Source organism: Denticeps clupeoides, chromosome 19, assembly GCF_900700375.1.
Source record: "Denticeps clupeoides chromosome 19, fDenClu1.1, whole genome shotgun sequence".
Lineage (NCBI taxonomy): Eukaryota > Metazoa > Chordata > Actinopteri > Clupeiformes > Denticipitidae > Denticeps > Denticeps clupeoides.
The window spans coordinates 1585267-1613220 of NC_041725.1; the positions used below are offsets into that span (position 1 = coordinate 1585267).

Consider the following 27954-nt stretch of genomic DNA (forward strand, 5'->3'; position numbering starts at 1 on the left):
CCACATGTGTTCATTCATAGTTTTGATGCCTTCAGTGAGAATCTACCAATGTGAATGGTCATGAAAATAAAGAAAACACATTGAATGAGAAGGTGTGTCCCAACTTTTGGCCTTTTCTGTACGTCACTAGCAGGGTTGGAAAGTAAAGAGTTACATGTAATGGTGTTACGTGATTTAATTTAAAAAAAAATTTAATAGTAATTCATTCTTTGTAATTTGCATTTCAAAATGAAATCAGTATCTAAGCTACTGAAATAAAAAATTTCCTGAAACTTTCCAACATGAATATGCACAGCTTCAGAACAACCTATCCGTGGCTGTTTCCCGATAGATCTTACTAAACTTCTCACTGAGCTTAATTTGGAGCTGCAGTGTAAGGATAAACATATATTCATTTATATTACATTTTACATTCATGGCATGTATCACATGCCCTTATCCAGTACGACTTACAATTAGCAGTTACAGGGCCAGTCCCCCAGAGCAATTTAGGATTAAGTGTCTTGCTCGGGGATACAAGTAGTAAGTGGGATTGGAACCTGGGTCTTAGGCGAGTGTGTTACCCACTAGGCTACTACTAGAAAGCTGCCATATTCCAACAACATATCAACAACATTCTCCAGGACATGTGGGGAAGGTGTGCATATGCTTATCTTGATGACATCCACATCTACTTGCCATCTAAATAATCTCACATCCAACATGTGAGGGCGGTGCTGAAGAGATTGCTTGCCCACTGACTGGAATGCAAGCTGGAAAATAGTGCCTTCGACAAACACTGGGCATTCCTGGTCATCCAAGATTGTGTGTCGTGACCCTCACTCATGACACTGATTCAGCTCCAATGGTTTCATTTACCAATTATTTATCCAGGCTACATTACAGTTGCAGCACCCTTCACCACCCTCACAAATCCAACAGCATGACCCTTTTATCTCACGCTTAATGCCCTTAATGTTTTCATTAATCTGTATCCTTTGAGTAGTTCTTCTTCGCCACTTTCTAGTGATGCCTACCACCTCCAAAAACGAGACGAAAGGAAGACCAGATTTATCACCCCCAACAGCAACTACAAGTCCCCATACTTCCAGCCACAGCTCACCCTGCTGGCCTGTCACTGCACACTCCCTTTTCCACCCTGGAAGGTGTGAATCACTTTCTCAATGTCCTGCCATGGGCCTTCACCTTCCTTCATTAGATGAAATAATTTCTCTAAACAACAGAACTAACCTTAATTTCAAGTTTAAAATCCTTCCCAAAGGTGAAACCCTTGTTAATGGCTATTTGATGGCAAAAGGAAGCTAGTGGGTCAATGGCAACGACATGTCCATCCAAGACTGTCTGTTTTATTTTTGTTTTAATCTATTTCTATCCAAGAGTATATGTCAGTAGTTCTCTTCTGTAATGTCTGAACTGAAGTAGCGCTATTTGCTTGAATAGGCATATAGATCTGTATATAATTAGGATGCGACCTAAAATAGAGCCCTGGGGCACTCAACAGCTTAAAAGTGATGCTGCTAAGAGATACTGGCCTAGTTGAATGGAGAAACCCCTGTCTGACAAATATGTCCTGAACCAGTTAAGCTCAGTACCCCTAATTCGAACACACAAAAGTATATATCAGAGGCTGCAGATAGGTCTAAGCATGGAAAACTGCAGAATTATCACAATCCACAATTAAAAGTTAAAAATTACTTACTTTTAAAAGAGCGTTTTCTGTGCTGGAATTGGATGCATAGACAGCATTCTCCAATGCCAAGAAAGGCGATCTTAGATATGGACCAAGGTGGTAGAGACCTGTATGCCTTATCTCAGAGTATGCAGCTTGCATGCTCAACTCTGATGTCTGATTTTGAAAGCAAACAAATATTTTTTTTACCTTTAACCTGTAGATGGCAGTATGAACAAGAACACAAAACAGGGTTTAACATGCCATATACTAAAGCACACATTCAAACACAGAGAAGCAGAATTAGTGTTCTCTGCTGTTTGCTGAATGTTGACTTTGAGAGTGGGGTTGGGAGGAGCATCAAACAGGCAATATAGATGTATTTCGGACTTCTTTCACCGTGTGTGAGTATTTGTTTTTCTGACCATTTGTCAGCCTGTCTTTCTATTTCTCTTCTCCCCCCTCTGTCGCTCTCTCTCTCTTATTAGTACTCACTGGAACCTTTATGTTTCCTCAGCACTTTCTGTGTGTTTTTTATGTGGGACAGGAAGATGCCACATTTTTTGCACAAGATAAATGAGACCTGAGTGCAAAGCCATTGTCCTACTAGGTGGTTTGAACCTCAACATGTGCAGGATTTCTGACCAGAAAATATCTTCAGCTTTCTGGTTAATTATCACATGGTCACCTCTATGGCAGTGGTACACCTCGATTAATGTTTCTCCACTACATCTAATTCAATTTATTGTCCAAAAAAACACTAATAGCACAAGTGCTTTGTGACGTCCAGTGCATACATCATGACCCTGCCATACAATCGTCAAAGTGATCTATCTGGACAGAATTGGAACAGTGGGTTAAGGAAGGTCCTCTGGTTTGTTGTTTTTTTGTTACCTTGTGCCTTGTCTGTGTACACAACACAGGCAAATTGTAGAAAACTATATAGACTTTTAATTTAAACAGATAAGACCTTAAAAGCAGGTTTAGAATGAATTTGTCTCTGCTGTGGCTGCTTTATGTGAGGGTGGTACCCTTTCCAGCCCATTTAACACAATTATCTAATTGCGTTCTTTGACAAGTATCTGTTATGGCTGTTTTTTTTTTTTGAGCATTTTGAAAGTGGCACATGTGAAGCTTGTCTACTGTTATGTATAAAGAATATAAGGGCCAAATTAAGAATATAGGGGGCAACTTTAATCAAGTCAAGTCAAGTAGAAAATTATTGTCCCCAGGGGGAACAGCAGTAGTAATAGCACATGATACAAGGCAATTACCAACAATATGTTACAATATATACACAAGGCAATTAAATGCTATAATTATTTGCATATGTTAATTTAAAAGCATCACAAAAAATTATGATACGGGGGCTAGTAGTTAATTTTCTTGTTCATATCCTTTCAGCCATGGTTCCTTGTACATTGGATTGCAGTTGGATCATTTGAATATGCTCCGGAGTGTAAAAATTACTACTTTACCTTACTATTACTACTTATTACCACCTCTTCTAAAGTAACCGTTGAATGAAACATTCCTGCTTCATCAAATAATTGAACACAATAAGACCCTAATATTTCTTTCTTTCTAACTGTATTCTCAGCTTCTAGTTTTGATTTGATGTCTGATATCTATTAAATTGCTTGCTTCACTGTATAGTCGTGGCCAAAAGTTCTACTAATAGCCAAAAAATTTTACAAATAATAGTTTTAATAAAGTATGCTGCTTCAGTGTTTTTAGATCTTTTTGGCAGTTGTTTCTGTGGTGTATTGAAGTATTTTTCCAAGCATTTTAAAAGTTTCAAAAGCTTTTATTAACAATTACATCAGGTTTATTCAAAGAGTCAACATTTGCAGTGGTCCTTTTTTTCTAGACCTTTACAATTCACCCTGGCATGCTGTCAGTCAACTTTTGGGCCAAATCCTGACTGATGGCAACCCATTTGTTTGTCCTCTTGAGCACTAACCACACGTTCTGAATTTGATTAAGGTCTGGGGAGTTTCCTGGCAATGTTTTGTTCCCCAAGCCACTTAGTTATCACTTTGGCTATATGTCAGGGTGCTCCATCATGCTGGAAAATGCATTGTTCTTCATCAAACTGTTCTTGGATGGTTGGGAGAGTCCTCTCAGATCCCAGGTTCCTAAATCATTTGTGGAAGCTAATGGGCATTGGGTGGAAAATCCATTCCATCATAATGGAGCAGAGCAGCCACCACCTTTGCAATGGAATAAGACCCCCAGAAACTAGGCAAAAGATTCTTCACAGTGATGGCTGAGTACATGACCAGCAACCACATGCCAAATGAACTACACAGATGGTCAAAAGGTACTTTCTTGGGATTTCCCTCCTCCATGGAACATCATGTTTGAACAAATATAAACAGCTGGATAAAGGGAAAGCAATGGGTTGTTCCATCTCTCCTACCCTCCTTCTAGCAGCATCTCAGGTTCTCCCTGTCAGACCCCAGCCAGGTGAGTAACTTCTGCTGTCGGAGGATGTTTTTTTTTTTTTTTAAACTTTATTAATTCCGAAGAAAATTGCTTCTCTTCTTTTAACTCATCACCCTTAGTGAGCAGTGGGCAGCCATGACAGGCGCCCGGGGAGCAGTGTGTGGGGACGGTGCTTTACTCAGTGGCACCTCAGTGGCACCTTGGCGGGATTCGAACCAGCAACCTTCTTATTACCGGGCTTCCTTAACCACTAGGCCTCAACGAGCCTTGTGCTCGTCAACACGTTACCTGTGATAACAAGAGGATCACTGAGAATATCTCAGCACATCCTTTTGTGAAATACTGTGGAAGTTAATTTTAATTTCTATAATACAAATGGAAGAAGCAAACTTAATAATTGTGTCATTCTCAAAACCTTTGGCCATGACTATATACCACCGCAGCCATATCTGTAACTTAAAGTCTGTATTTTCAGTGTAGTTTAGAGAGAGACAGATAGAAAGAGAGAGAGAGAAAGGGGAAGAGATTGTGTGTGTGTTAGGGAACACTTGAAGGCAACTGTAATAGATGCACTGGCTTTGGAACTGCTCCCCTCTGTCAATATCATAATCACACTGTTATACCTGAACCTACCAAGACACACACACACACACACACACACACACACACACACAGACCTGTTTTTTTCTTTTTTTTCTTTTACAGACCACACACACCATCACTCACTGCAGCTTACATATGTGAAGAGTATCAGTGTGCCTACATTCTATCACTCAGGGCAGTCTACCTCATGGTTGTCATGGAAGCACAGAGAACTATATTCAGCTTCAACCCACCCAGGGAAATGTTCATATATATGCAGCATAGCTTAAGTGCCCAATTGTGTCTTGATAAGTGCAAAGAGACTTCCCAAATCATCATAAAATCTAAAAAAGGACAGTTAATCAAACTAATTGCAGTAAACGGCAAGGGCAAAATGGTCATTAAGATGGTCTGCTGAAGATTAAAGGGAAGTCATTAAAAGGCTCGTATTATAAAAAACAACACCGCATTAAGAGCTCAGACACAGAATTCTTTCATTCATGTGCAATCAATGTTATAAATTCTCTAGTGGCCCACAATCCAAATTATGCAAGAAATAACCCCTTTGTTTTTAACCCCTTAATGCTCTAGGAATCAGCACATCTCCATCTTAGATTTCTGTAGTTATATTAATGCAGTAATTACACAGGTTAAAAACAACATTATGTCCATCAAGGCACCAAGCCATCAATAGCAGATTAATTGAAAATGAATGTGAAGTGATTGTTATTGTGAAGCACAGCAAGCACAGCACAAAGTGCACAAATTGTGTCCTCTGCTTTTAACCCATCACCCTTAGTGAGCAGTGGGCACCCGGGGAGCAGTGTGTGGGGATAGTGCATTGCTCACCTTCCATCGCTGCCCACTGCTCACCAAGGGTGATTTTGTTGTGTGCACCGTGAGCTATGCTGTGTTTCACAATGTTACGTCCCTGGTCTAGGCTCAGGGACATAGCAAATGGGAAAAGGGAGCAGAAACTCCAAACAACGCAATTGCACTTACTGTTAACCGTTTTTTTACAAACAAAGTTATATAAACAGACAAAACACACTGGTCAGTTTAGTTGTGATTCAAGTCTATGTTATTTTCTTGTCTTCTGGTCACATTCCTTCACTTCACACCACTTCCTTCTTGCTTCACACCACACACTCTTCTTGTCCGAAACAGACGCCATTTTGAGCCCTCTGCCCTATTACAGCCCACCAATCATGAGAGAAAGAGAGAGAGAGAGAGAGAGAGAGAGAGACAGAAATAGAACATACACATACTCCTGCACGGGACGTCACACGTTCACCTTGGCAGCTTGGGATTCGAACTTCCAATTACATGTCCACTTCCTTCACTGATCTATTTGTAGATTTCACACACCCACAATGCCAGTGACATGATGTAAAAGAAATTGTAATTTATCATAACAGACACAGTGGTCCAGCTCCAGTGCTCATAGATTTGGTGGTGGACAGCGGTCAACCTGGGAATGAAGATCTGTCTTTCAGGTATTCTGGCACCAGTCTATCTGAAGCAGAATTTGTCACCAGTCTGAGCTACAATAGCTCTTCAGTTCAATCAGACAACATGGGCCAGTCTTCACTCTCCACTTAATGGAGAGAAAATGAACAATGTGGATGGCATAAGACTTGGTGGAAAATGTGTCTTAGATCACCTAACCTGAGCCCATAGGCCTGTTGGTTTTTTATGTGTGACTATTATCACAGATTCTCGCCGTTTGTGTATGCATGTGTGTGTGTTGCTTCTTTCTAATATTGCCTATTTAGATTATGAAGGCAACCGCAGTGTTGTGCTGAGTCGTCTAGCAGTGATTGGTCCAGAAAAAAAAACAGCTTTGATTCCACTGAGTTGTCCTTCTCACTGGAAGCATTTTTGCTGTGATCAGCAGCATCCACATTGTATCCAGCTAAATTCCATGCAATGAGGTCTGCCCTCCATCTGTGTATGTGCCATTATGTTCAAGAGCTGTGTGTGATTTTTTTCATTTGCCTACCCATGCCTGATTTTCACAGGCAATGTTCCATCTTGCCACGGAATGTGGAGTGTTTCCTGAAATAGACATTCTTACTCACTCAAATCACTCAGAGTTTCAGGGCTACTTTTCATATATTTCATTTGTCGTTGATACTTTGTATTAATTGGAATCTGAATTAAATGTGATCAGATCAAATTTTAGGCAAGTATTACATATTTTAAACTAGTTTTGAGGAGGTAGGTCACAATTGTGATGGAAAAATTCAAAATGCAGGGGTTATTTCCTTAATCAGGGAACGAGAATATACTGTGAGTTCCCTTGCCTTTCTTCTCTGTAAAATCCTCTTCATTCACTTCTCTTTGTCCATCGGTCCTCCCCTCACGCTTCTCTTCTGCTGTCCTCTTTCTTACCTATATCTCCTATGCTGTCAACCTGTCTGATTTCCTTGAATTAAATTGGCTCCCTGAAGCATGCAATCAACCAGCAGTCTGACGCTGAGAATAGCTTTTTCTAGCCACTGGTTGCCATGACATGCCGGACCTTGAGGCATAATAATAGAGCCTTAATATGGGGTCTTCTGCATTCCATCTGCTTTTTTTCACACTATCACACAAACACAGATACAACATGGAATTGAATGCAACATTAATAATGAGTGACTCTCTCCTTGTAGATTTCCACATATGTATATAAGTTTAGCATGCTGGTTGGGAAAGGATCATCTCTGGATTATGTATCATTTCAAACAATTAATTTATCAAATTCACTAAGGAAACAACAGCAAAGACGGGGGGGGGAGACATTGGCATGAGACATCAACATACTCATGTCTTACAACAACGTAAAATACATTTTTCCATAAGCATATTAATGCTGTTAAACACACATGCCTCATGTCCATGTGTCACTGCACATCCTGCCTCTTCCCTTTCCTCAGGGAAACTAAGACCCCCAGACAATTCATTGTCTATGTGCGTGCATGCACACGTGCTTGGACTGTGAGAGATGACCCTTCATTCTTGTATTCTGGCCACATGTTGCATTTTGCTGTTGCTTCCTTCCCTTTTGTCAAACACACACGAGTAAGAGCCTCCTGTTTTTAGTAGTTCCTCGGGTCCGTACACCATGTTAGGGTGAGTAGTGCACTCTCAGTGCATTTTTGTTCAACAGACTCTGGTTTCAGACCTTAACTGACATCACTCAAACATAAAGTTCTTTATGTGTGTATGTGTCTTTTATGCATTTTTTCAAGTTAGAAACAATGGTTTCTGGGAGAATCATGGGAAGATTTAGGTTGAAAGAGATCCTGGAGCAGTCATAGTTAAACATTAAAAATAAATATTTAACAGGGGTGCACAATTCTATTAATTTTCAATTTCCTGGGCACAAGATTTGATTCAAAATAGATTTTCTATTCAGACAAGATTTTGGATTTAAAGTCTCCATCAATATGTTGATTTGTTGTCTGGTCATGAGTAATGATGTGAAGGCTCATTACATTATTTATTTATTAGGCCTGTCAAAATGAATTATTAATTGTAATTTCTACTCTGTGTGACTGAAACAAGGCGAGTCCAAAATCAGGCACATCATGGATACACTGTGTGTTTGAGCTTGGCATTAATGTGTCACCATTTAAAAAGAATTTAAATGCACAAGCAAAAGTTGCATTGAATCTGTCCTAGAAGTACTTGACTGTTCATCTTCATCTTTCTGTAGGGATTGCATTGGATGAATTTCTCATCCATGTCATAGGTCAGACCCACACAGGAACTAAACAAAACACAGCTTTTTTTATTCATAAAACTGTAAGATATTACAATTACCATGTGAATTTTGACACCCTGCGTATAATGTTAAATACCATAAAGATTTGGGCTTCAGATTACCTGTTACGTCCGTGAGCTAGTGAAGGAAGGGAGCACAAAGGCGGGACACACTGGGAAACATGATTTATTAATAACAAACCCAAACAAGCACAAGGGCCAAAAACAGGGCAATCAAAAGGGGAGAACAAAAAGTGTGGCGATTGGAAAACAACTAAACATCTAAGTCGTACGGTCCACATAAAAATGTTGCAGCCCCGATTGGCTGCTGAGAAGGTCCTTATAGCAAGGCTCCAGCCATGTCCACCTAATTACTCACACCTGTCCATGGCTGGAGCCTTGCTGTCAAGCAGATTGGTGCTAGGTGCGTTTCCCAATCGTGACATTACCAGACAGATTTGCATGCAGATGTGCTACTAATGAAATGTTTCCACAACAATATTTTGTGGGTAATATGTATAAACAGGGCTCTGTTTCTCCTGTTTAACACACAGATGTTTGGTTTGTGGTCAAACTAGCCCACATATGGGTCACATTTTACAGGGGGAGCAAAAAGAGATGGCTTCAACAAACTAGCAATGGTGGGCAACAGCCCTTTAAAACAGTGGCTTTTCACTGTTCTCTGTGCTTTTCTAAACATTGTATTACTGTATTCAGATTGGGTTCCACAACTGACATCAATAGTATTGGTGATCAGGAAAAATACGATTATGATTTAGAACACTTTGAATAGATATTTGGGGTGTATGAATAGAACTTTTAATCTGTATAATCAGAATCACGAGAACTTTATTTTTCCTGGAGGAAATAGTTTGTGCCACATCACACAGACACAGAGATACGCAAGACAATATAAAGAATAAAGTATAAAATAAATAAGTAAATCTGAATAGAGTATAATAAACCTCTACATAGAATAAGTTAAATCAAAATAAAAATCAATGTAAGAAAACAACCATTATATGAATATAGTAATAACATTGCACATAAGATATAAGATATTGCACAGATATTAAAGATCCCCTAGTATGATTTATCTGGGTCTAGTGTCCCTTAATACTGTATCTGAAGTCTCTTTCCGAAACTCAGCCATGGTGCAGAATTACAGCTACTTTCAGCTAGTCCCACAATGAGATTTGTCCAGGACGTGTCTGCAGCTTAAAATGCTACTGAGGAGGAAAGAGGACAGGACAGCCTATAGAAGTGTGCAGGCATTTGCAGAAATGATGTCATCCTGTGTGCATTTTTCCAGTAAAAAATATAATTAATCCACTGAATCTTCAGAGTCTTGCGTGACAGAACAAAAAAATTTATTTGTGTTAATTTTTACATCTAATCACTGAGCATCTGCAATGATGTGCATGTTTTCAAGCCATGATGGTCAGTGGAGAAGGGTAGGAAATTCTCTGGGTGGAAAAAGCTTGAGAATCAGGAGTTGACCTTTCCCTTTATGACAACCTAAGGAGACAATTTCCAGATCCAGAGTGTAGACAAAGACATGGAAATAAAGAAAACACATTGAATTAGAAGGTGTGTCCAAACTTTTGACCTGTACTTTGGACAGTCAGACCATATCTCTCTGTTCATGTACCCAGCTTAGAGACAGAATCTGAAACAATCAAACCCTGTCTTCAAACCTATCAAACACTGGAAGTATCTGAGAGTATCAGACTGAGAGTATCGTGCAGGGCTGTTTTGCATGAACAGACTGGGAAGTACATATAGTACAGGCCAAAAGTTTGGACAAACCTTGTCATTCAATGTGTTTTCTTTATTTTCATGACCATTTACATTGCTAGATTCTCACTGAAGGCATCAAAACTATGAATGAACACATGTGGAGTTATGTACTTAACAAAAAGTGGAGACCTGGCCCCCACAGTCAGCAATATGTCCAATATTGGCACCACAAAACAATATGTCCAGAACTGGTAAACAGGATTCCAGTATGCAAAACTGGTATGCACCTATGTCTCTTAACATGGATATTCCCACCCATGACAAGAACACCTTGGACCATGTCTACAGTAACATACAGTACAAGCCAAAAGTTTGGACACATTCTCTCATTCAATGTGTTTTCTTTTGACCATTTACATTGGTAGATTCTCAGTGAAGTGAAACAAACAATAAAAAAAAAGTTTGATAAGTTGAATCAACCACACCCTTCACTGCAATGCAAACATGCAAATTAACACAGCCAAGTACCTTTCGGTGCTTTTGTTTTCTCTGAAGAACCGGACACACAGCTGTCAACCTACCAACCTGGTGGCAGTAGAAGCATTCACGCTTCTCGTTCAGCGTGGGCGACCTAGCATAGGTCCCAGGCTGAGAAAAAGACATAAAGACAGATTTATCTGTAAGCACATAGTCATCAGCACATATCCCAGCACTTGCATACCTGGTCACTTTAATGTTATTCAGATAACATAACTCGTTTCGATGTTGAGGAGCAACAGTTCTACTCTGAGTCCCACCTGAATGTCCGAGCTCATCTCTAAGTCTGCGTCCAGCCACCCTATGGAGGAAACTCATTTTGGCCGCTTGTATCCACAATCTCGTTCTTTCGGTCATTACCCAAAGCTCATGAACATAGGTGAGGATTGGGACGTAGATTGACCGGTAAATTGAGAGCCTTGCTTTCTGGCTCAGCTCCCTCTTCACCATGAAGGATCGGTTCAGTCAGATCGTATCACTGCAGACGCTGCCCAAATCCGACTGTTGATCTCCTGCTCCCTTCTTCCCTCACTCATGAACATGACCCTGAGATACATAAATTCTTCTACTTGAGGTAGGACCTCTCTCCTGACCCGGAGTTGGCAAGCCACCTTTTTCCGGTCAAGAACCATGGTCTCAGATTTGAAGGTGCTGATCCTCATTCCACCCGCTTCACACTCGGCTGCGAACCTACCCAGCAAGAGCTGAAGGTCAGAGACTGATGAAGGTAGGAGGACCACATCATCTGCAAAAAGCAGAGACAAGCTTCTCCTGCCACCAAACTCGACACCCTCCACACCACTGCTGTGCCTAGAAATTCTGTCCATATAGGTTATGAACAGAACCGGTGACAAAGTGAGTCCAACCCTCACCGGGAACAGGTCCGACTTACTGCCGGCTATGTGGACCCAGCTCATGCTCCTCTGGTACAGGGTCTGAATGGCCCTTAACAAAAGGCCATCCACCTCATACTCCTGGAGCGCCCCACAATAGGTTACCCCTGGGGACACGGTCATAAGCCTTCTCCAAATCCACACCCCATCCATCACCCCAGCAAGGGTAAAGAGCTGGTCCACCAGCTGATTCAACTATCGACTGGACCCTCCTCTCCAGTACCTCCGCCACTGTGTAGCTGTTTGACTACCTCAGCAACTTCCTCCCCTGAGATTGAACAGTCCGTACCCAGACATCCCAGCTCTGGTTCCTCATCGGAAAGGTGGGATTGAGGAGCTCATCAAAGTATTCCTTCCACTGCCCAACTATAGCCCCAGTCGACATCAGCAGGTACTGACAGTGTGAGCGAGCTACTGCCTTCCTCTCTTGAGGCGTCGGATGGTTTGCCAGAACCTCTTTGGAGCCGATCAGTAGTCTTTCTTCATCGCCTCACCGAACTCCTCCCACGCCCAAGATTTTGCCTCGGCGACTGCCACTGCTGCACCCCGCTTGGCCGTCCGGTACCTGTCTGCTGCTTCTGGAGAACCACACACCAGCCATGCCCCATAGGCCTCCTTCTTCATCCTGACGGCTCGCCTAACCTCTGCTGTCCACCAGCGGGTTTGGGGGTTACCGGCCACCTTGTGACCACAATCACCAGTCGGAGCACTATCTAGCACTCATCCCAGGGACTACAAAATGGATGGGTACTCTGAGCTGTTATTCAACGCTTAACAACAGTCAGGACCCATTCCCCGATGCAAAGGCGCAGGGAAGCTACCCTCTCGTCCCCCAGGGTAAACCCCAACAAACAGGCTGAGAGTCTTGGGGCTAACAAAAAGCCAACCCCAGCCCTCTGCCTCTCACCCGGAGCAACTCCAGCAAAGGACAGTGTCCAACCTCTCTCAAGGACTTCAGTGTCGAGGTGAGTCCGACTATATATAGCCGGTACTGCTCAACCTCTTCCACAAGCTCCAGCTCCTTCCCCGCCAGAGAGGTGACATTCTATGTCCTTGTCCGGGGATTGGACCACCAAAGCCCCTGCCTCGGTCTGCCACCCAATCCACATTGCACCTGACCCTTCATGTTCCTCCTGCGGGTGGTTGGTCCACAGATGGATGAGTCCATGTATCCAGTTCAGGCTGGGCCCGGCCAGGACCCATGGGCGAAAGCCAGGCCACCAGGCGCTCGCTCACGGGCCCCAAGCCCAGGCCTGACTCCTCCGGGCTGGGTACACTGACTCGTTGTTGTTTTTTCTATGAAAGGTCTTCTGAAACGTTCTTTGTCTCGCCCTTTACCTAAGACCAATTTGTCATGGGAGACCATACCAGTGGGACCAAGTGCCCCAGACAACATATCGCCTAGGATCATTAGGTCTCTCAAACATCTGTCATGTGTCTGTCCAAGGAAGGGACATAGACAATTGTGACACTGCAGGTTGAAGGACAAAAATGGGGAGAGGGAAAATTATATATGAAAACTGGTTTATTTTTCAAGGAGGTGATATAACAAACAAGACCAGACCAACACACAGCACACTGTAATTTAGTGGGCCTGTGAGTCACACACATGGAACAGAGCGCTGACAAACAAATACAACATTAACAGGAATGTAACAATGGTGTCACAGGGGGAATTCGATGACGTAGTTGCAGACATACTTTCGGCGTGGGGATAAGCCGTCGTACCGGTAGAGGACACTGGGCGAGCGGGGCAGGAGGACCGGGGGCGCCTGGCCGGCGAGGAATGAGGAAGTAATGGACGCGCTGCAACGCAGCGGGGAGTCAGTTCGGGATCTTTGGGAAGGACCGGGGCAGAGGAGAACCGGAAGACGGCGGGTTTCAGGATGGTTCGGTATCTTTGGGAGGACGGGAGTAGGTCTTGGGCGGCAGAAAGGTAGGGGAGCATGGAATCCCGTCTTAGCCGAGGGGTCAGGTAGGTTCAAGGTCAGGGGCAGGAAGAGGTTGGAGTCAGGAAGTTCCGGTCGGGGTTCCTTTCGTGGTTTCCAGGGGATCAGGCAATTCTCGAAGTCGTGGGCAGGCGAAGGTCGTATTACGGGAATCTCAATTATCGTAGGTCGTGGGTAAGAGAGCTAGCGTCTCTGGCGAGTAAACTCATACAACTCATTTAACTCATACAACTCATTTAACTCATACAAAGAGCGGGCGTGTCTCCTTGGTGTTACCTCCCTTTTATACTTGCCACCGCCCGCTTCCATTTCCTCTTCCGGGTTGCCATCTCCCAGGCTGGTGAGGTGCCCTCTAGCGGGCTGGAGGCGCGTTGGCCATGACAAATGGATGTAATTTCAAATGCATTACGTCCTAAACGTGACTTTTTTTGTAATATTCTGTACTGAACTTTGATTGACATTTTGTATGATTTTATTAAGTGTTCAAGTTGGATTCCATTAACCTCTAATGTGAATTCTTCAGGCATACAGATCAGGTGGGAACATGCTATTATGTGTTTGTGTGTGTGAGGGGATGGAGGAAGGAGAAATTGAATTAAGATACACTCTATGTAACTGTAATATTATACAACTGACCTGAAATTCAGACCTAGTTCTAGTGGTTTTTGTGTGTGTCTGTGTATGTGTGTGATGGTTGTGTTGTAATTAAGTATGAACATTGTGATGGTTTTGTTGGGCTTGTATTGTCAGACTTTAGGTCTTTTGAATTCCAGACATGCTGGTTTTTCATTATCTCTCTTTTCCATCAGGGAATAGATCAATACTGTCTGTGTATGTGTGTAAGTGACAGTGTGATTTAAGACACTTTGGTGTGTGTCTAAAGTAATGAAACAACCCTGCAATTGATCTGAGTGCTGACCAAAGGACTGTCAACACACATTTCTGCATGTAGCTGTATTGCAAAGCTGTATTGCATTTTCTAAAAATGAATCTCTGTACAAGTGTGTAACACTTAAGATACAGGCTGAACAGATGCATTGTTAATGTGTATTAGGCTGTCTTTGTCTGGAGCTGCTGATTCATAGGAATATTTCTACTTTCATCTTTGATTTGTATTCTTAGCTATGGACACTCATAGAACTGCACAAACATTTGGCATGTATGAAATGTGTGAAAAAAAATGCTATACATTAAAAATGCTCTGATAAATGAAAGTGTTTCATCAATTAACAAAATGTAGCGAATGATCAGAGGAAAAGTCTAAATCAAATTTGGTGTGACAACCCTTTTAAAACAGCATCAGTTCTTCAATTTTTCAGCTTTAGAAAAAAACGCAGCTCTGTTTAGTTCTTCTGTGCATGCAGGCTTCCAATCCATCTGTTTCTTCATGTAATCTTGGACAGACTCGATGATGAGGATATTGTGCTTCTTCAAAAGAGCTTGAAGAGGACATCTTGAAACCCCAGTGAAATCTGGGAAAGACTGATGCAGTATAACCAACTTGTGTCTTGCGGCTGTGTTCAGTCTTGCCACAGTGTCTGACCTGCTTCATGAAACCTCCACAATCGTGGTAGCACAGTTTAGCTGATTTAAGCTTCCTAATTAATGATCATTAACATCTGTTTGGTTTAATTAATTGATTGTACACCTGAATAAAATCCATCAAATTCCCTGCCGTTGTGAAAGAATTCTTATAAAAAATTATGCTGTTTGAAGGCAAAGGGTAGTTATAACAAATACCGAAATGATTTCGGTTTTGCTCTTTTTTTACTTTCTGAAAACTTTCATAGTAGCACCTTCCTAAAAGTTTCTGTAAACGTGGTGCATGTCCATGGACTGAAATGTGCATGTGTACATTATTTCCCATTTAATGGAGAATACCTCAAAAGCTCTGGCAATTGCTTTTAAGAAATGCTTCATGTAGCTTCCTGAGTGGATCAATAGATAAGGGGTTTAAAGAACCACATAGGAGATCTGGGGTCATTTTTCTAACGTGCGTGAAGATTGATAATTAGTTACATTTGTGTGTGTGTGTGGGGGGGTACCTAATTAATTCATACTATCCAGATAAATTAGCAGGCAGTACTGCTAAAAAATTTGTAATGGGGTATTCATGTCAACTGATTTTCTTTTATAGTTATTGTGATGTGTGCTGAAAAATATAATGAATGCGCCTTACCTGGTCCTTTACTTAATTGTGTGTGTGTGTGTGTGTGTGTGTGTGTGTGTGTGTGACTGTGAAGGCAGTAACGTATTAGTTATGTGGCTGTGTCTTGACGTTTGTGGTGTAAGTCCTTTGGGGAAGGCTCTAGGACCCTGAGCTGCATTGAAGATGGAAGCCCTTCCCTCTGTCAGTGCGGAGAGAGAGAGAAAGAGATAGAGAGCGAACGGCAGAGGTAGAGTGAGGCTGAGCGGACGAGGAAGAGGGTGTGTGGGCTGTGACAGCACGTTCTGCATACAGTACGTGAGAGAGTGTGTGTGACGGCGTTCGGCTCCAGCAGTGGACAGCAGGTGGAGATGATATGAGCACTTATGAGAGGAAGAGAGGGAGAGACCTGTAAGCTGCAAGAACACACACACACACACACAACTACACACACAGGTAAAGGATTCCACCCACTGACTGGATTTAGTGGGACATGGGGGACAGAGACATTTAGTCTCTCTCTTTCTCTAACACACACACACGCACAGAGACAGACAGATTGATGCGGGTGTTGATAATGACACTGATCTCTTCCTCTGCATTCTTCCAGACATGAACAGCAGCTGTTTCCCAGACACCAGCCACACGGCGCACCATCTGATGACCTACAGGTAGGAGTGGCTCTTTTTAAAAAACAAAAGTTCACTTTACATCAGTCTCTCTCTTTTCCTTTATTTGTGGATGAGGCTGTGAACAGCCTGTGTGAGTGAATAGTGTTGGTCTTCTACTCAAAGGAGAACAGGGTTGTGTGAGAAGTGTGTGGGAGGAAGAAAGATAGGCAGTGACAGAAAACCAGGCAAAGCTGAAAAAAGGATCAGAAGGTCAACAAAAGCAAAGCGATGCAGAAGTGAGAACGGCTGAACTGTAGAATTGCGCTGTGGCCGAGCTGGTATTGGGGTGACAGGAAATGCTGTTGGAGAGGTTCTGTCTCATTCTGTGCTGCATCTTTGGCTGTTTTTACTAGTTTGAGGTGGCATGTTCAGCACCCTGTTTTACATACACATCCATAAAAACCAGAAGCACCTGCTGTCATGCAGAGCCAGCACTTCTGCTGCCAACCACTTTTCACATCTCCTCCAGAGCAGGTAATGTTCCTCTCTTTTACGCTAGTTGGGCCAACAGAACTGAAAATGGCCCGAGAAACATGGCAATGTGATCGGTTTCCCTTCCTACAGCATCATAAAACCACCAAATGGGACTTTCACCATGCAGCGTCAGGGCAGCGTAGTGACAGTTGCCATCATTATCATTGTTTATGTTGTGTGCAATTTAGAATTATGAAAGGTACGATCAAATGTTAGTGGGGAGTGGTTTATTAAAGGTCAGAAATGTAATGATACACAGTCTGATGCTCTCTGTCAAGTACAAGATGAATGCAAAATTTAAGGTACATTGAAGAATGAACATGTCACTAGCAACCATCTAATGGTATTCTTAAAACCCTGGTCCCACTCCCACCCTACATAAAATGAATATGTCCTGCAGAACAATAACTACTTCAGTGGGGTCATGTGAAGAGATGAAATCTAAATCCATTTGGAACTTTGCTTTAGTTGTGTGTACCCTCTCTTTGTGTTGGGCTTCTTGTTTCTGATGGTGTGCATTGTTCTGCTGAAGAACTTGTGTGTGTGTGTGTGTGTGTGTGTGTGTGTGCTCTCAATGTTTGTGTTTGTGATACAGTATTAATTTTGATGTACTTTTATTTGATGTGTTTATATGATCAGAACATGATAAACACATACCAGTTGTCCTTCTCCCACTGGTCCTGCAGCTCTCTGGACACCTGACCAGGTTTATCCATGTCCCCTTCTCTCATGTCACTGTGATTTAACCTGATTGTCCTCACCTGTCCTCCTCTTCCTGGTTCTTGTCTGTCCTCCATCAGTTCCCCCTGTGTCTGTTTTTATTGAAGCTCTCTATTTTAGTAATTAGTTGATCCTTTGCATTAAATATGGAAGATTAAATTTAGAACAATCCAGTTTTTCTAAGCAAAATTTTAATAGAATAGAAATGCATACATGGATGCTCAGACTGCAAAGGTAACTGATTTAAAGGATAAAGTCAATGAGAAAAAAATCAATAAATAGACAAAGAAATCTTGAGACTGACAAGAATGTCAATCTCTTTGTACAGACAGTTTAAAACAGTGGAGCAAAATTAAAATAAAAGCTATGGTCAGTGTCTTTGTCAGAATCTTTATCAGTAATATATGTATTATGACAGTAATACAACAATAAACAGTCATATAAGATGGAAGGTTTGCAATCCATATAATAATATAGAATATTTGTTGCGTATTTATTATATATTATGGAATATAACCAAAATATTTTATTACCCACCCACCCATATTCAGTTTAGATAAGTGTTGAATAAATCAGTTGCAATACATTGATTGTATTGACAGGACAGCAATGATTTCATCAACCTGATGGAGTGTGTGTGTGTGTGTGTGTGTGTGTGTGGTCTCTGGTTTTTATAAGCAGCTAGAGAATGGATCCTTTTTGGATTTGTTTAAAGAGAAAATATGCATTATAAAATGCATTATAAAGTTTTTTTTTCAGAGGATGTATTTCTAGAGCCTACGTGTGTCATTGTTCCTCATACTCTGTGGTTTCTGTCCAAGTATTTGTGTGTGTGTGTGTGTGTGCGTGCTCCTGGCTTGTGAAACCTTATTACTGTGGTAGTCTGACCCTCATCGTGATTGGTTTAGACAGCAGTTTGATTTCAACCAGTTGCTTGAGGATTGCTTTCTTTAATTGATTTTTGGGGGATTTATTTATTCTCTCAATTAAGTGACTTCCCTGTTTAGACATCAGATGACATTAGCTACCTAACTGATGGCTTTGAACGATCAGAAGTGTTCAGCTCCAGCTGATTCTTAACTCTTCAGAGCCCATTAGTCACAAACTGGGATGTGCTGCACAAGCGTTTTCCTCCACTGAATAACATTAAATGCATTTGCTTGCTGGGGAATGTTGAGACCTGCTTATCACATTTTTCTTTTTTGCTTGGTCAACACATACACACACATGTTCAGAGAGAATGTGCATACAGCTGCCGGTCCTGAGTGGGTTGCCGGGTACTTGAGCACGACGGATTCACTATGGAATCATCAGATCACACTGAAGCCCTCTGCATAATATTAACATCATCACAGCTTCCACACGCTGCTCATCCATAATGTCCATGCAACTCATTTCAGACTGGACTCGTGTGTGTGTGTGTGTGTGTGTGTGTGTGTGTGTGTGTGTGTGTGTGTGTGGCACCTGGAGTGTCACTGACAGACTGGTCATTAACATAACGACTACAAAAAGAAAGAGGGAAGAGAAAGAAAGGGGTATAATGGAACAGAAAGGCAAGACTGCGGCATAAAAAATCATGAAGTGACATGAATGTGATTGAGATGACAAGAGATGAAAAATTAGGAAATTAACTGAGATTTAAAAAGCTGCAGCTAAAAAAGTGTTTGAAACAGGGAACACTGGAACCGAAAAAGCCCAAATGTGTGTTTTTGTGTGTGTGTGTTTGTGTTATAATATTATCAAATGTAAAAACCTTAAGTTATATAAGAGTGGAGAGATTCCTGTACTGATTCCTGTAAGGAAATTGATATTCCAACGGTAATTTATACTCGAATTATACAATTAATATCATGTATTGTGATAATAAATTAATACATGTATTGTGATGCATTAATTCAGTTGAAATATGTAAATATTAACGCCCCTTTAATTAATCCGCTTAATCTGATTGCATTAATGAAATGCATAGTGCACGTCTTCAGATGTTTTATTTAGTTAGCCTTGTTTAGCCTTGCATGTTCAACATTTTCAATGCACACTGAAATTTCTGGAAAACTCACCCTCATCACCTCAGGGCTTGCAGAATTTAACCTCGTTGTCAGTGTGAGAGCCGAGAGCCAGAACCTGACAGGGATGAATTCCTCTTGTTTCAGATAAATCCAAAAATCATTTCAGGATGCAAAATCTGAAGAATGGCAGCCTACCGTTTATTTCGATTGAGTGTGTGCTTGTGAAAGGCTGTGCATGTAACGTGCATCAGCGGGTGTGTGTGACAGTAGGGCAGTTGAAGAATAGGTGGGGTTAATCTACTGCCACAGCCAGGGTCACAAAGACCAGATGTGGCGGATTAGTTTACTAAGAAAGGGAAAGCGAGGGATGAATCGCAGCTGATTCTGTCATCTGTGTGTGTGTGTGTGTGTGTGTGTGTTTGAATTAACATGCTCTGACACATGTGACAGGCGTTTTAGGAAGCAATTCTGTGAGCGTAGCCGTGTCTCATCTCATCCTCTTCCTCGTCTTCATCGCTGCGCTTGCAGTGGCTTCTCCTCTTCCTTCTCTCCATCACTCTGTTCTTCTTATTCAACAGCGGTGTCCTCATCACACATTCACACCAGACCTGCCGCCATGCAGCCGCTCTACAGCATGCTAACACAGGAGACAGTGCAGGTATGCTGGAAAAGCACACACGCACACACACACGCACACACACACACTTACGCAATAATAAGGCATCAGTCTCAAACATACATTTCTTAAATTCACACTTATTTGACAAATAAGTGTGAGAGTGAGTGTGTGTGTATGTGTTTGTTCTGACGTTTTCTGTTTATACGATACTCTCATAAATCGAAATGGGACTGTGACACCATCTCTCTGGCAGTGTGGTGACTGACAAATTTAACCAGCACTCCTTTATTCAGATTTGGACTTGTTGCTTTCCGAGATATGATTTCCTGGGATTCCTAGATGGAATTATGACATTTTACAATGTAAAATGCTACAGTCAGAGCAGTTACCCGTGGTTTCATTGCTTGTGTTTTCCACACGGGGGTCAATTAGAGACATGGTGACTGCATGCTGCAATTCCTTTACCGTATCAGTGGGATCGTTTCCTTTGTTCTGGATGCCTGATCTCTCCTTGCTGTGAAGGTGCAGGCATACTGAAGCAGGAGGAATCTTGCGTTTCTAGAGAATTCTACAGCAGTATACCTCAGCGCATCCCAGTCAGAGATGTGGACAGGGAAAAGAATGATCACGTGTGGTAGTGTGCTGGAGTGCTGTTAGGCTGTTTTTTTAATGTGACCTTGATTAGCCAGTAACCTTGGCCCTGTGTGTGTGTGTGTGTGTGTGTGTGTGTGTGTGTGCCTTTTCTATGTAGAGTCTTTCAGTCTGCACACAGTACTATACTGCCCTAATCAATACCTCATTTAATCAATTTACCTGTCAATCATTTTGAACTACTCAAATTATTCTGGTCCGAAATGTCATGGAAACACCCTCTATCCACTGGCAGTTGATTTGATCCACCCTACATATTAGAAATCTCACCAAATCATATGCAATAGGCTGATCAGCACATTATTTTTTATGTACTTCTGAGGCATACATTGATTTAATTTATCAAACTGTGATAATATATATTTAACCCTAATTTAATTATTCACCTATTTATTGTAGTCTGGTGAATAACCTTTGCAGAAAACACAAGGCTGACATAAAATATTAAGCTTTTATTCTTTCTGTTACCTGAACCTCTTTAAAACCTGTTTGCACATTGAGAGGCTTTTTCTTTTTTTAGGAATATTTCAATAATAAGTATACTTTTGTGATTCTTAACCCTTTAAGAAGCATAGTGATCGACATGTTTTAGGGTGACTTATATTAATGCATTTATGTATGGAAACCAATAATCTTAAATATTTATAATTGCATACATGCTAATATTTTTGCTGCTACAGCAAAATCCATGGTTCGCAGAAAGCTTACAATGCATCAAAGGGATTTCACAATCTCAGGAGAATAGTGCAAATAGTGGGACAAAAAATGTACAAAATGTAAAGGTTTTAGTGTCAGCATACAGTAAACTAAGCACAGGTGCATCAACAGTGTTCATTTATTTTAACGGGTTAAATATTTTTATTAAATCACAGCTGTTGTGTGTGTGCTAATTGTGTGTGTGTGTGTGTGTGTGTGTGTGTGTGTGTGTGTGTGTGTATGTGTGTGTGCATGTACAGGTTTCTGGTCTTCTCTCTGGTCCTCTCTCTGGTCTCTCTCTCTTCTCTTGTAATCCCATCTCCCCCTCCCATCGCCTTCTCTCTCTCTCTCTCTCTCTCTCTCTCTGGAGAAGTCATTATAGTGTGTTATTGTTTTGTTTGCTTTCTCTGTTCATGCTCTTGTTCTGCTGCTATGAGCAAACTATTCCTTCCATCATTTATCTCTCTCTTGTGTGGTCCTTCAAGTGTTCATTCTCAGCAGTGTGTGTGTGTGTAAACGCAGTGGTGTGTGATGCCTGCTCAGCACATTTCGATGGTGTTATTGTCATGGCGTGCAGAGCTCTAGCTGAAGTGCGTATGTGCCCTCAGCCTGCTCTGATTTATCGGATGCTCAGCTCCGCGTCCATCCGTGCGCACTGCTGTGGTCTCTGCAGTGGTCGGAGCAGGCCGGTGTCCCACTGCTATTCCTCTGGACCCCCCCAGAGCTGTCAGCCAAGCTGGAGTACCTTAACACACACCCACAGCTTCCATCTTCTGTTCCCTTGGGTTGGCAAACTTCCAAACTTTTTTGGGGGGTCCACATCTTTTTTATTGTCCTTTCCAAGGTCCCAATTGTGACAGTTTATTTATAGTGATGCCACCAAAATTATGCTGAAAAATAGATCAAAACAAAAACTTCCTCTACAGTGAGTGCCAGTTTGCCCTACTGTCCCGTCCTGTCCTGTGTCTGTGCAGAATCCATAGCCACAACCAGGTGAAGTCTGTGTCTTATCTTCTCCTTGAATATAAATATTTGCTTGCATTTTAGCTCGCTTAGTTTTTACTAGTGTCAGGATTGCCTGCAGCTGGGCTCCACACCGGAACTCAATCCTGACGCCCCATAAATGCCGGAAGTTTCCGCCCTTTCGGGGTCGCTGGCATTTTCGTGAACTCGCTGCACGAACTTGACCTAGTTTTGTTTTATGTGTTTTGAGTTCTGGCAATCGCCACACGCCTACGGGTTTGTTTATGTTCTTTATTTAAGTTTAAATCGTTTTCGGCCACCGCGCCAGTCTTTATTTGTATTTCTTTGTTTGTTATAATAAAACCCCCTTCCCAACATGTCAGACCTCTGCGCTTCCTTCCCTTGTAAGTCCGTAGTCGTGACAGAATGCCAGCGACCCACCCAAAAGCGCAGAGGTGGAAAGCAGAGGAGAAGAAACGCCGCGAAGGACGCAGCCCGGCGCGGCGAACGCGGACGGCAGGGGAGAGACGCGCCGCCCGTTCTGGTGGAGCGTTTTCTCCCCGAGAAGCCGTGGTACGCGGCGCCACGTGATGACGTCACCCCCGGGAAACTCCGCGAAACCCGGAAGCGACAACGTCGGCGGGTGAGTGGGCGGAGCGAGGACGTTGGCGTCGGCAGCAGCGAGGAAGTGACGTGGGCAGCGAGCGCAGAAGATGCGACCCCCACGATCTTCGCCATGTCGAGCCAAGAACTCTGCGCTCTGCTGGCAAGGCTCCCCGTGGACGACACGGACGACGACGAGAGCACGGGAGACGAGAGTTGGGCTCCGCCCATCGCGCCAGTCTGCGATCGTCGCAAGGTCCGTGGGGACCCACGTCACTTCCAGGGGGGTGAGAAGCGGCAACAACAACGGCGGCGTTCCTCCAGCGAGGAGGTGGGCAGCCTCCAGCCCGAATGGCCAGAGTACTGCCCATGGGAGCTTATCGCGCCATGGGTCCAGGATGTCCGCAGGGTGGACGACCCTTGGAGTCACCGGTGGGAGGACACGGATGACGAAAGCGATGATGACGTGGATTTTCGGTGGGCGGTCGGTGCCGGGATGGCTCCGCCCAGCGTGCGCGTCCGAGATCATCGCAGCGTCCGTGATGACCCATGTGACTTCCGGGGGTACGAGGTTGACACGGACGACGACCAGGATGACGCCGTTTGGGCAGTCGGTGCCGGGATGGCTCCGCCCATCGCGCCCATCCAGGATCGTCACGAGGTCCGTGGAGACCCACGTCCCTCCCAGCAGTGTGAGGAAAGCTGGTGGAAGAGGGCGACGGGAGGTCGCCAGCCAGCAACTGCGCTGCCGGGACTGCCTCGCAGGGAATCCTCCATTCCTGCTCCAGTCGCCGACCCGCCTTCCCTCTGCCCGGACGTTCCCCAGCAAAATGGCAGCGCAGCACCAGTGTCCACACCTGCTGGAGAAGACGTCCACCCCCCTCCACACCACACACCTACCACCATCTCCAGCGACGTGCCCAGCCCCGTGTGGGACCGCCCAATTGTCCCGGGACCCTTCAGTGGGGCAGCAGACACAGACGAGATCACTACCATCCTCACGTGTCTGACTGGATCAGCATGGGGCTGGAGCACAACCCTCTGGCAGCAGGGAGAGACAGACAGGAGTTTTCGGGACTTCCAACAGAGACTGAGGGCGGAGTTTGATCGGCCTGAGCCAGGGATCGAACTCTGCCCCTCCACCACATCCAGTGCCAGTCAGGATCCGGGGCAAGAAGACCCAGCACTGGTGGGCGACGAGAAGGTCGCTCCTCCCGAGATCCTGGCTGTGCCCCCTGAGGAGGTCCCGGAGAGCCCAGAGAGGGAGCCAGACGACCCTCTCTTCTGTCTGTCTCTGTCTGTGTGTGTCTGTGTGGCATATGTGTCCGTATGTCGCCCCCACTTCCCCTCTTTGTGTCCACCAGATGGCGACCCAGCCGCGGAGCCGAACCCCAGGGAGGAGGTTCCTGACCCGAATGTGCTGGTCCAAGGCGAGGTGGACAAGCCCCAAGGTACCCCTAAGTCCAGCCGGGGGGGGTGCTCCCCCAAAGAATTTTTTGGGGGGGTGCAGTTCGGGTTGGGGACTCCTCCTGAGGGGAGGGGAGGTGGGGAAGCGATGGAGCTGGGTCCTCCGGTAGCCAGTGAGGAGGGCGGGGCAGGCATGGGCCTGCGTCTGCCTCCAGAGGGGTGGAGCGCCATAGAGCCCCCGGGTAGGCATGAGGACCCAGCTGGGACAGGCAGGAAGAGGGCCTGCTTGTCCCAACGGACGCAGAAGGGGCTAGCCGGATGGTCTGGCAATGCCCCCCCCTTGGCACCAGGGCCGGGCAGCGAGAGGGGCTGCATAGTCCCAGAAGGCACCAGCCTGGGGTGCCTGGAACAGTCGCCGGAGGCTCTGGGACAATCTCCCTGCGCGGTGCAGGGGGTGACACAAGATGTGTCAGAGGGGACATGTGGAGACAGGGCCCACACGTACCCAGATGGATCGGCCCTGATTATTGTGTGCAGGTACGGGAGTCCGGGGCCGCCATGCGGGACCACGCCGGGGAGCCAGGCCGAGGGTCCGGGGCCGCCATGCGGGACCACGCCGGGGAGCCAGGCCGAGGGTCCGGGGCCGCCATGCGGGACCACGCCGGGGAGCCAGGCCGAGGGTCCGGGGCCGCCATGCGGGACCACGCCGGGGAGCCAGGCCGAGGGTCCGGGGCCGCCATGCGGGACCACGCCGGGGAGCCAGGCCGAGGGTCCGGGGCCGCCAAGCGGGACCACGCCGGGGAGCCAGGCCGAGGGTCCGGGGCTGCCAAGCGGGACCACGCCGGGGAGCCAGGCCGAGGGTCCGGGGCCGCCACGCCTGACCACGCCGGGGAGCCAGGCCGAGGGTCCGGGGCCGCCACGCCTGACCACGCCGGGGAGCCAGCCCGAGGGACCGGGGCCGCCACGCCTGACCACGCCGGGGAGCCAGCCCGAGGGACCGGGGCCGCCACGCCTGACCACGCCGGGGAGCCAGCCCGAGGGACCGGGGCCGCCACGCCTGACCACGCCGGGGAGCCAGCCCGAGGGACCGGGGCCGCCACGCCTGACCACGCCGGGGAGCCAGTCCGAGGGACCGGGTCCTCCAAGGGGAGGATACAGCAGGGCAGGAGCCCTGTGGTTGCCGCCGTCCGCCCCGCCGCCTCCACTGATGGTACTGTTGGGGCTCCGAGGACGTAGCCCTTGGAGGGGGGGCTCTGTCAGGATTGCCTGCAGCTGGGCTCCACACCGGAACTCAATCCTGACGCCCCATAAATGCCGGAAGTTTCCGCCCTTTCGGGGTCGCTGGCATTTTCGTGAACTCGCTGCACGAACTTGACCTAGTTTTGTTTTATGTGTTTTGAGTTCTGGCAATCGCCACACGCCTACGGGTTTGTTTATGTTCTTTATTTAAGTTTAAATCGTTTTCGGCCACCGCGCCAGTCTTTATTTGTATTTCTTTGTTTGTTATAATAAAACCCCCTTCCCAACATGTCAGACCTCTGCGCTTCCTTCCCTTGTAAGTCCGTAGTCGTGACAACTAGCCTTATTTCCCTTCTATTCTATTTTATTTTCAACTTTATTCCATTTTATTTATTTTAACTTAATATATTTTACTATGCACAGCCAAAAACAGAGCGGTTCAGGATGCATTTCACTGTGTTGTACTACCATAACAACGCATATGATGAATAAAATTCTCAAATCTTGTTCAGATCTTCACTGGTACTTCACTGGCCAACCTTCTGCAATTAGTCAGTTCTCAGTAAATTCAGAGGAATCAGACTATCATGTAGACTATAATGACTGTTGTTTTTAAATATAATCATAATAATAATTCAGCCTCATAGCATTGTTCCCTTGCTTTCTAAGAGTAATGAGATATGAAACCATTTGTACAAAATGTGAAACAGTAAAACATGGTCCCACTGACACTTGACAAAGAATTGCAACACCCCAGATGAGTTGTGTTTCCTTACCAAATTACGAAATTGTTGATTTCCACATTATCAGACAGTTACAGAAGAACTAATTATTATTAAGTAAGATATGCCTACTGTTGCTAGCATATGCAGTACCCATTTAGTCATACACTGATGCTGATAGAAATAGGAATTTGTGTAATGTGTTGGCCAACATCAAGAAGAATCAACAAATTGCACAAATTTATCAGAGGTAATTAGAAAGGGCTTGCCAAGACAGAACATTATTATGTTTCACTAATAATTTTACAATCACCTTGCTGATTAGACATATCCCTTGCCTAGATAGAGAATGTGTGCCTCATAAAGAACGCTGTTTAGTCTGAATTACTCTCATGCCCAAGAGTGCATTCACACACACACACACGCACACACACACACACACACACAATCTGCACCATCTGGCTCATGTGTTCTGTGTCATTGTGAACCAAGCAGTGAGACATAGATGCTCACCCTCTCTCGCTCTCTCTCTCTCTCTCGCTCTCTCTGACACACACACACACACACACACACACACACACACACACACACACACAGAGGAACCAGAATTAGTTTTTTTCATTTCTCTGTGGAACACAGATTTACAGAGAAACAAACATAGAAGAAAACTGTGTGTGAGAGAGAGGAGTAATGTTTGTTATTAGTAGTCATACACTGAGAAGATGTAATCATGTTTGCCTGATTCATTGGTTTAATTTCACATCAGCTCCCCTCTCACCCACAGCAAGCTCCCATCCACTGCACAGCTCCATGCTGGTGTGCTGCGCTGTCGGAGTTGTACCAGCCAAGCAGTGTGTGTGTGTACATATGGGTATACATTCCAGGCCAGACTGAACATGACTACACAACATAAAAAATCATAATCTGAAAAACAAATAACAAAATAAAACTATATCATGAAGCTACAAATAAAATAATACAGAAAACTGTCATGGATTGAAGAACAGATCCTGTAGGAGCATGCAGTGATGCGGTGGTTGGTGCTATGGGTTCACACCTCCGAAGTCGTGGGTTTGAACACGGGCTCTTCCTCCTCCTCCTCCTCCTAACGTCTTCCACAGACGCCCATACACACCACACCTCAGGTCCTAAGAAACCACATATAAAGTACATTCGTCAATCCTCCAGTGTTATTTTACTATATTGAATATGTACAGTCCCTGACAAAAGTCTTGTCGCTTGTGTACAAATTGACCTCAAGTGCCACTGAAATATATTTCTATTCAAGATTTTTTTACAAGAAAGGGCTCATTTTATTCCCAACAGCTTTTGTAATAAAGCTGTCAAAAAGTATTCTAATATTCAAAGATTGGTAAAGCCCATTGAGTCCATTTTTGCAAAGACATAAGTGTTGTTGCCTTGTCATATGAGCTTCACCTGTGACTAATAATGGATAAATTAGGTCT

General features: G+C 44.4%; 1 protein-coding gene across 7 annotated transcripts in view; it reads left to right on the plus strand.

Annotated features, from left to right (window-relative positions):
* Window positions 1-27954, plus strand: part of pde2a (phosphodiesterase 2A) — a 109556-nt gene that overhangs the window by 33054 nt on the left and 48548 nt on the right. For 2 of the 7 annotated variants that reach the window (XM_028961446.1, XM_028961448.1), the window contains exon 2: window positions 16325-16385. In XM_028961446.1, coding sequence (XP_028817279.1) covers window positions 16325-16385 — 61 coding nt within the window. Of the gene's footprint in view, window positions 1-7800; window positions 7817-15931; window positions 16171-16324; window positions 16386-20166; window positions 20247-27954 lie in introns of those variants that run through there. The other 5 variants (XM_028961452.1, XM_028961450.1, XM_028961451.1 and 2 more) reach the window with 5 other exon arrangements.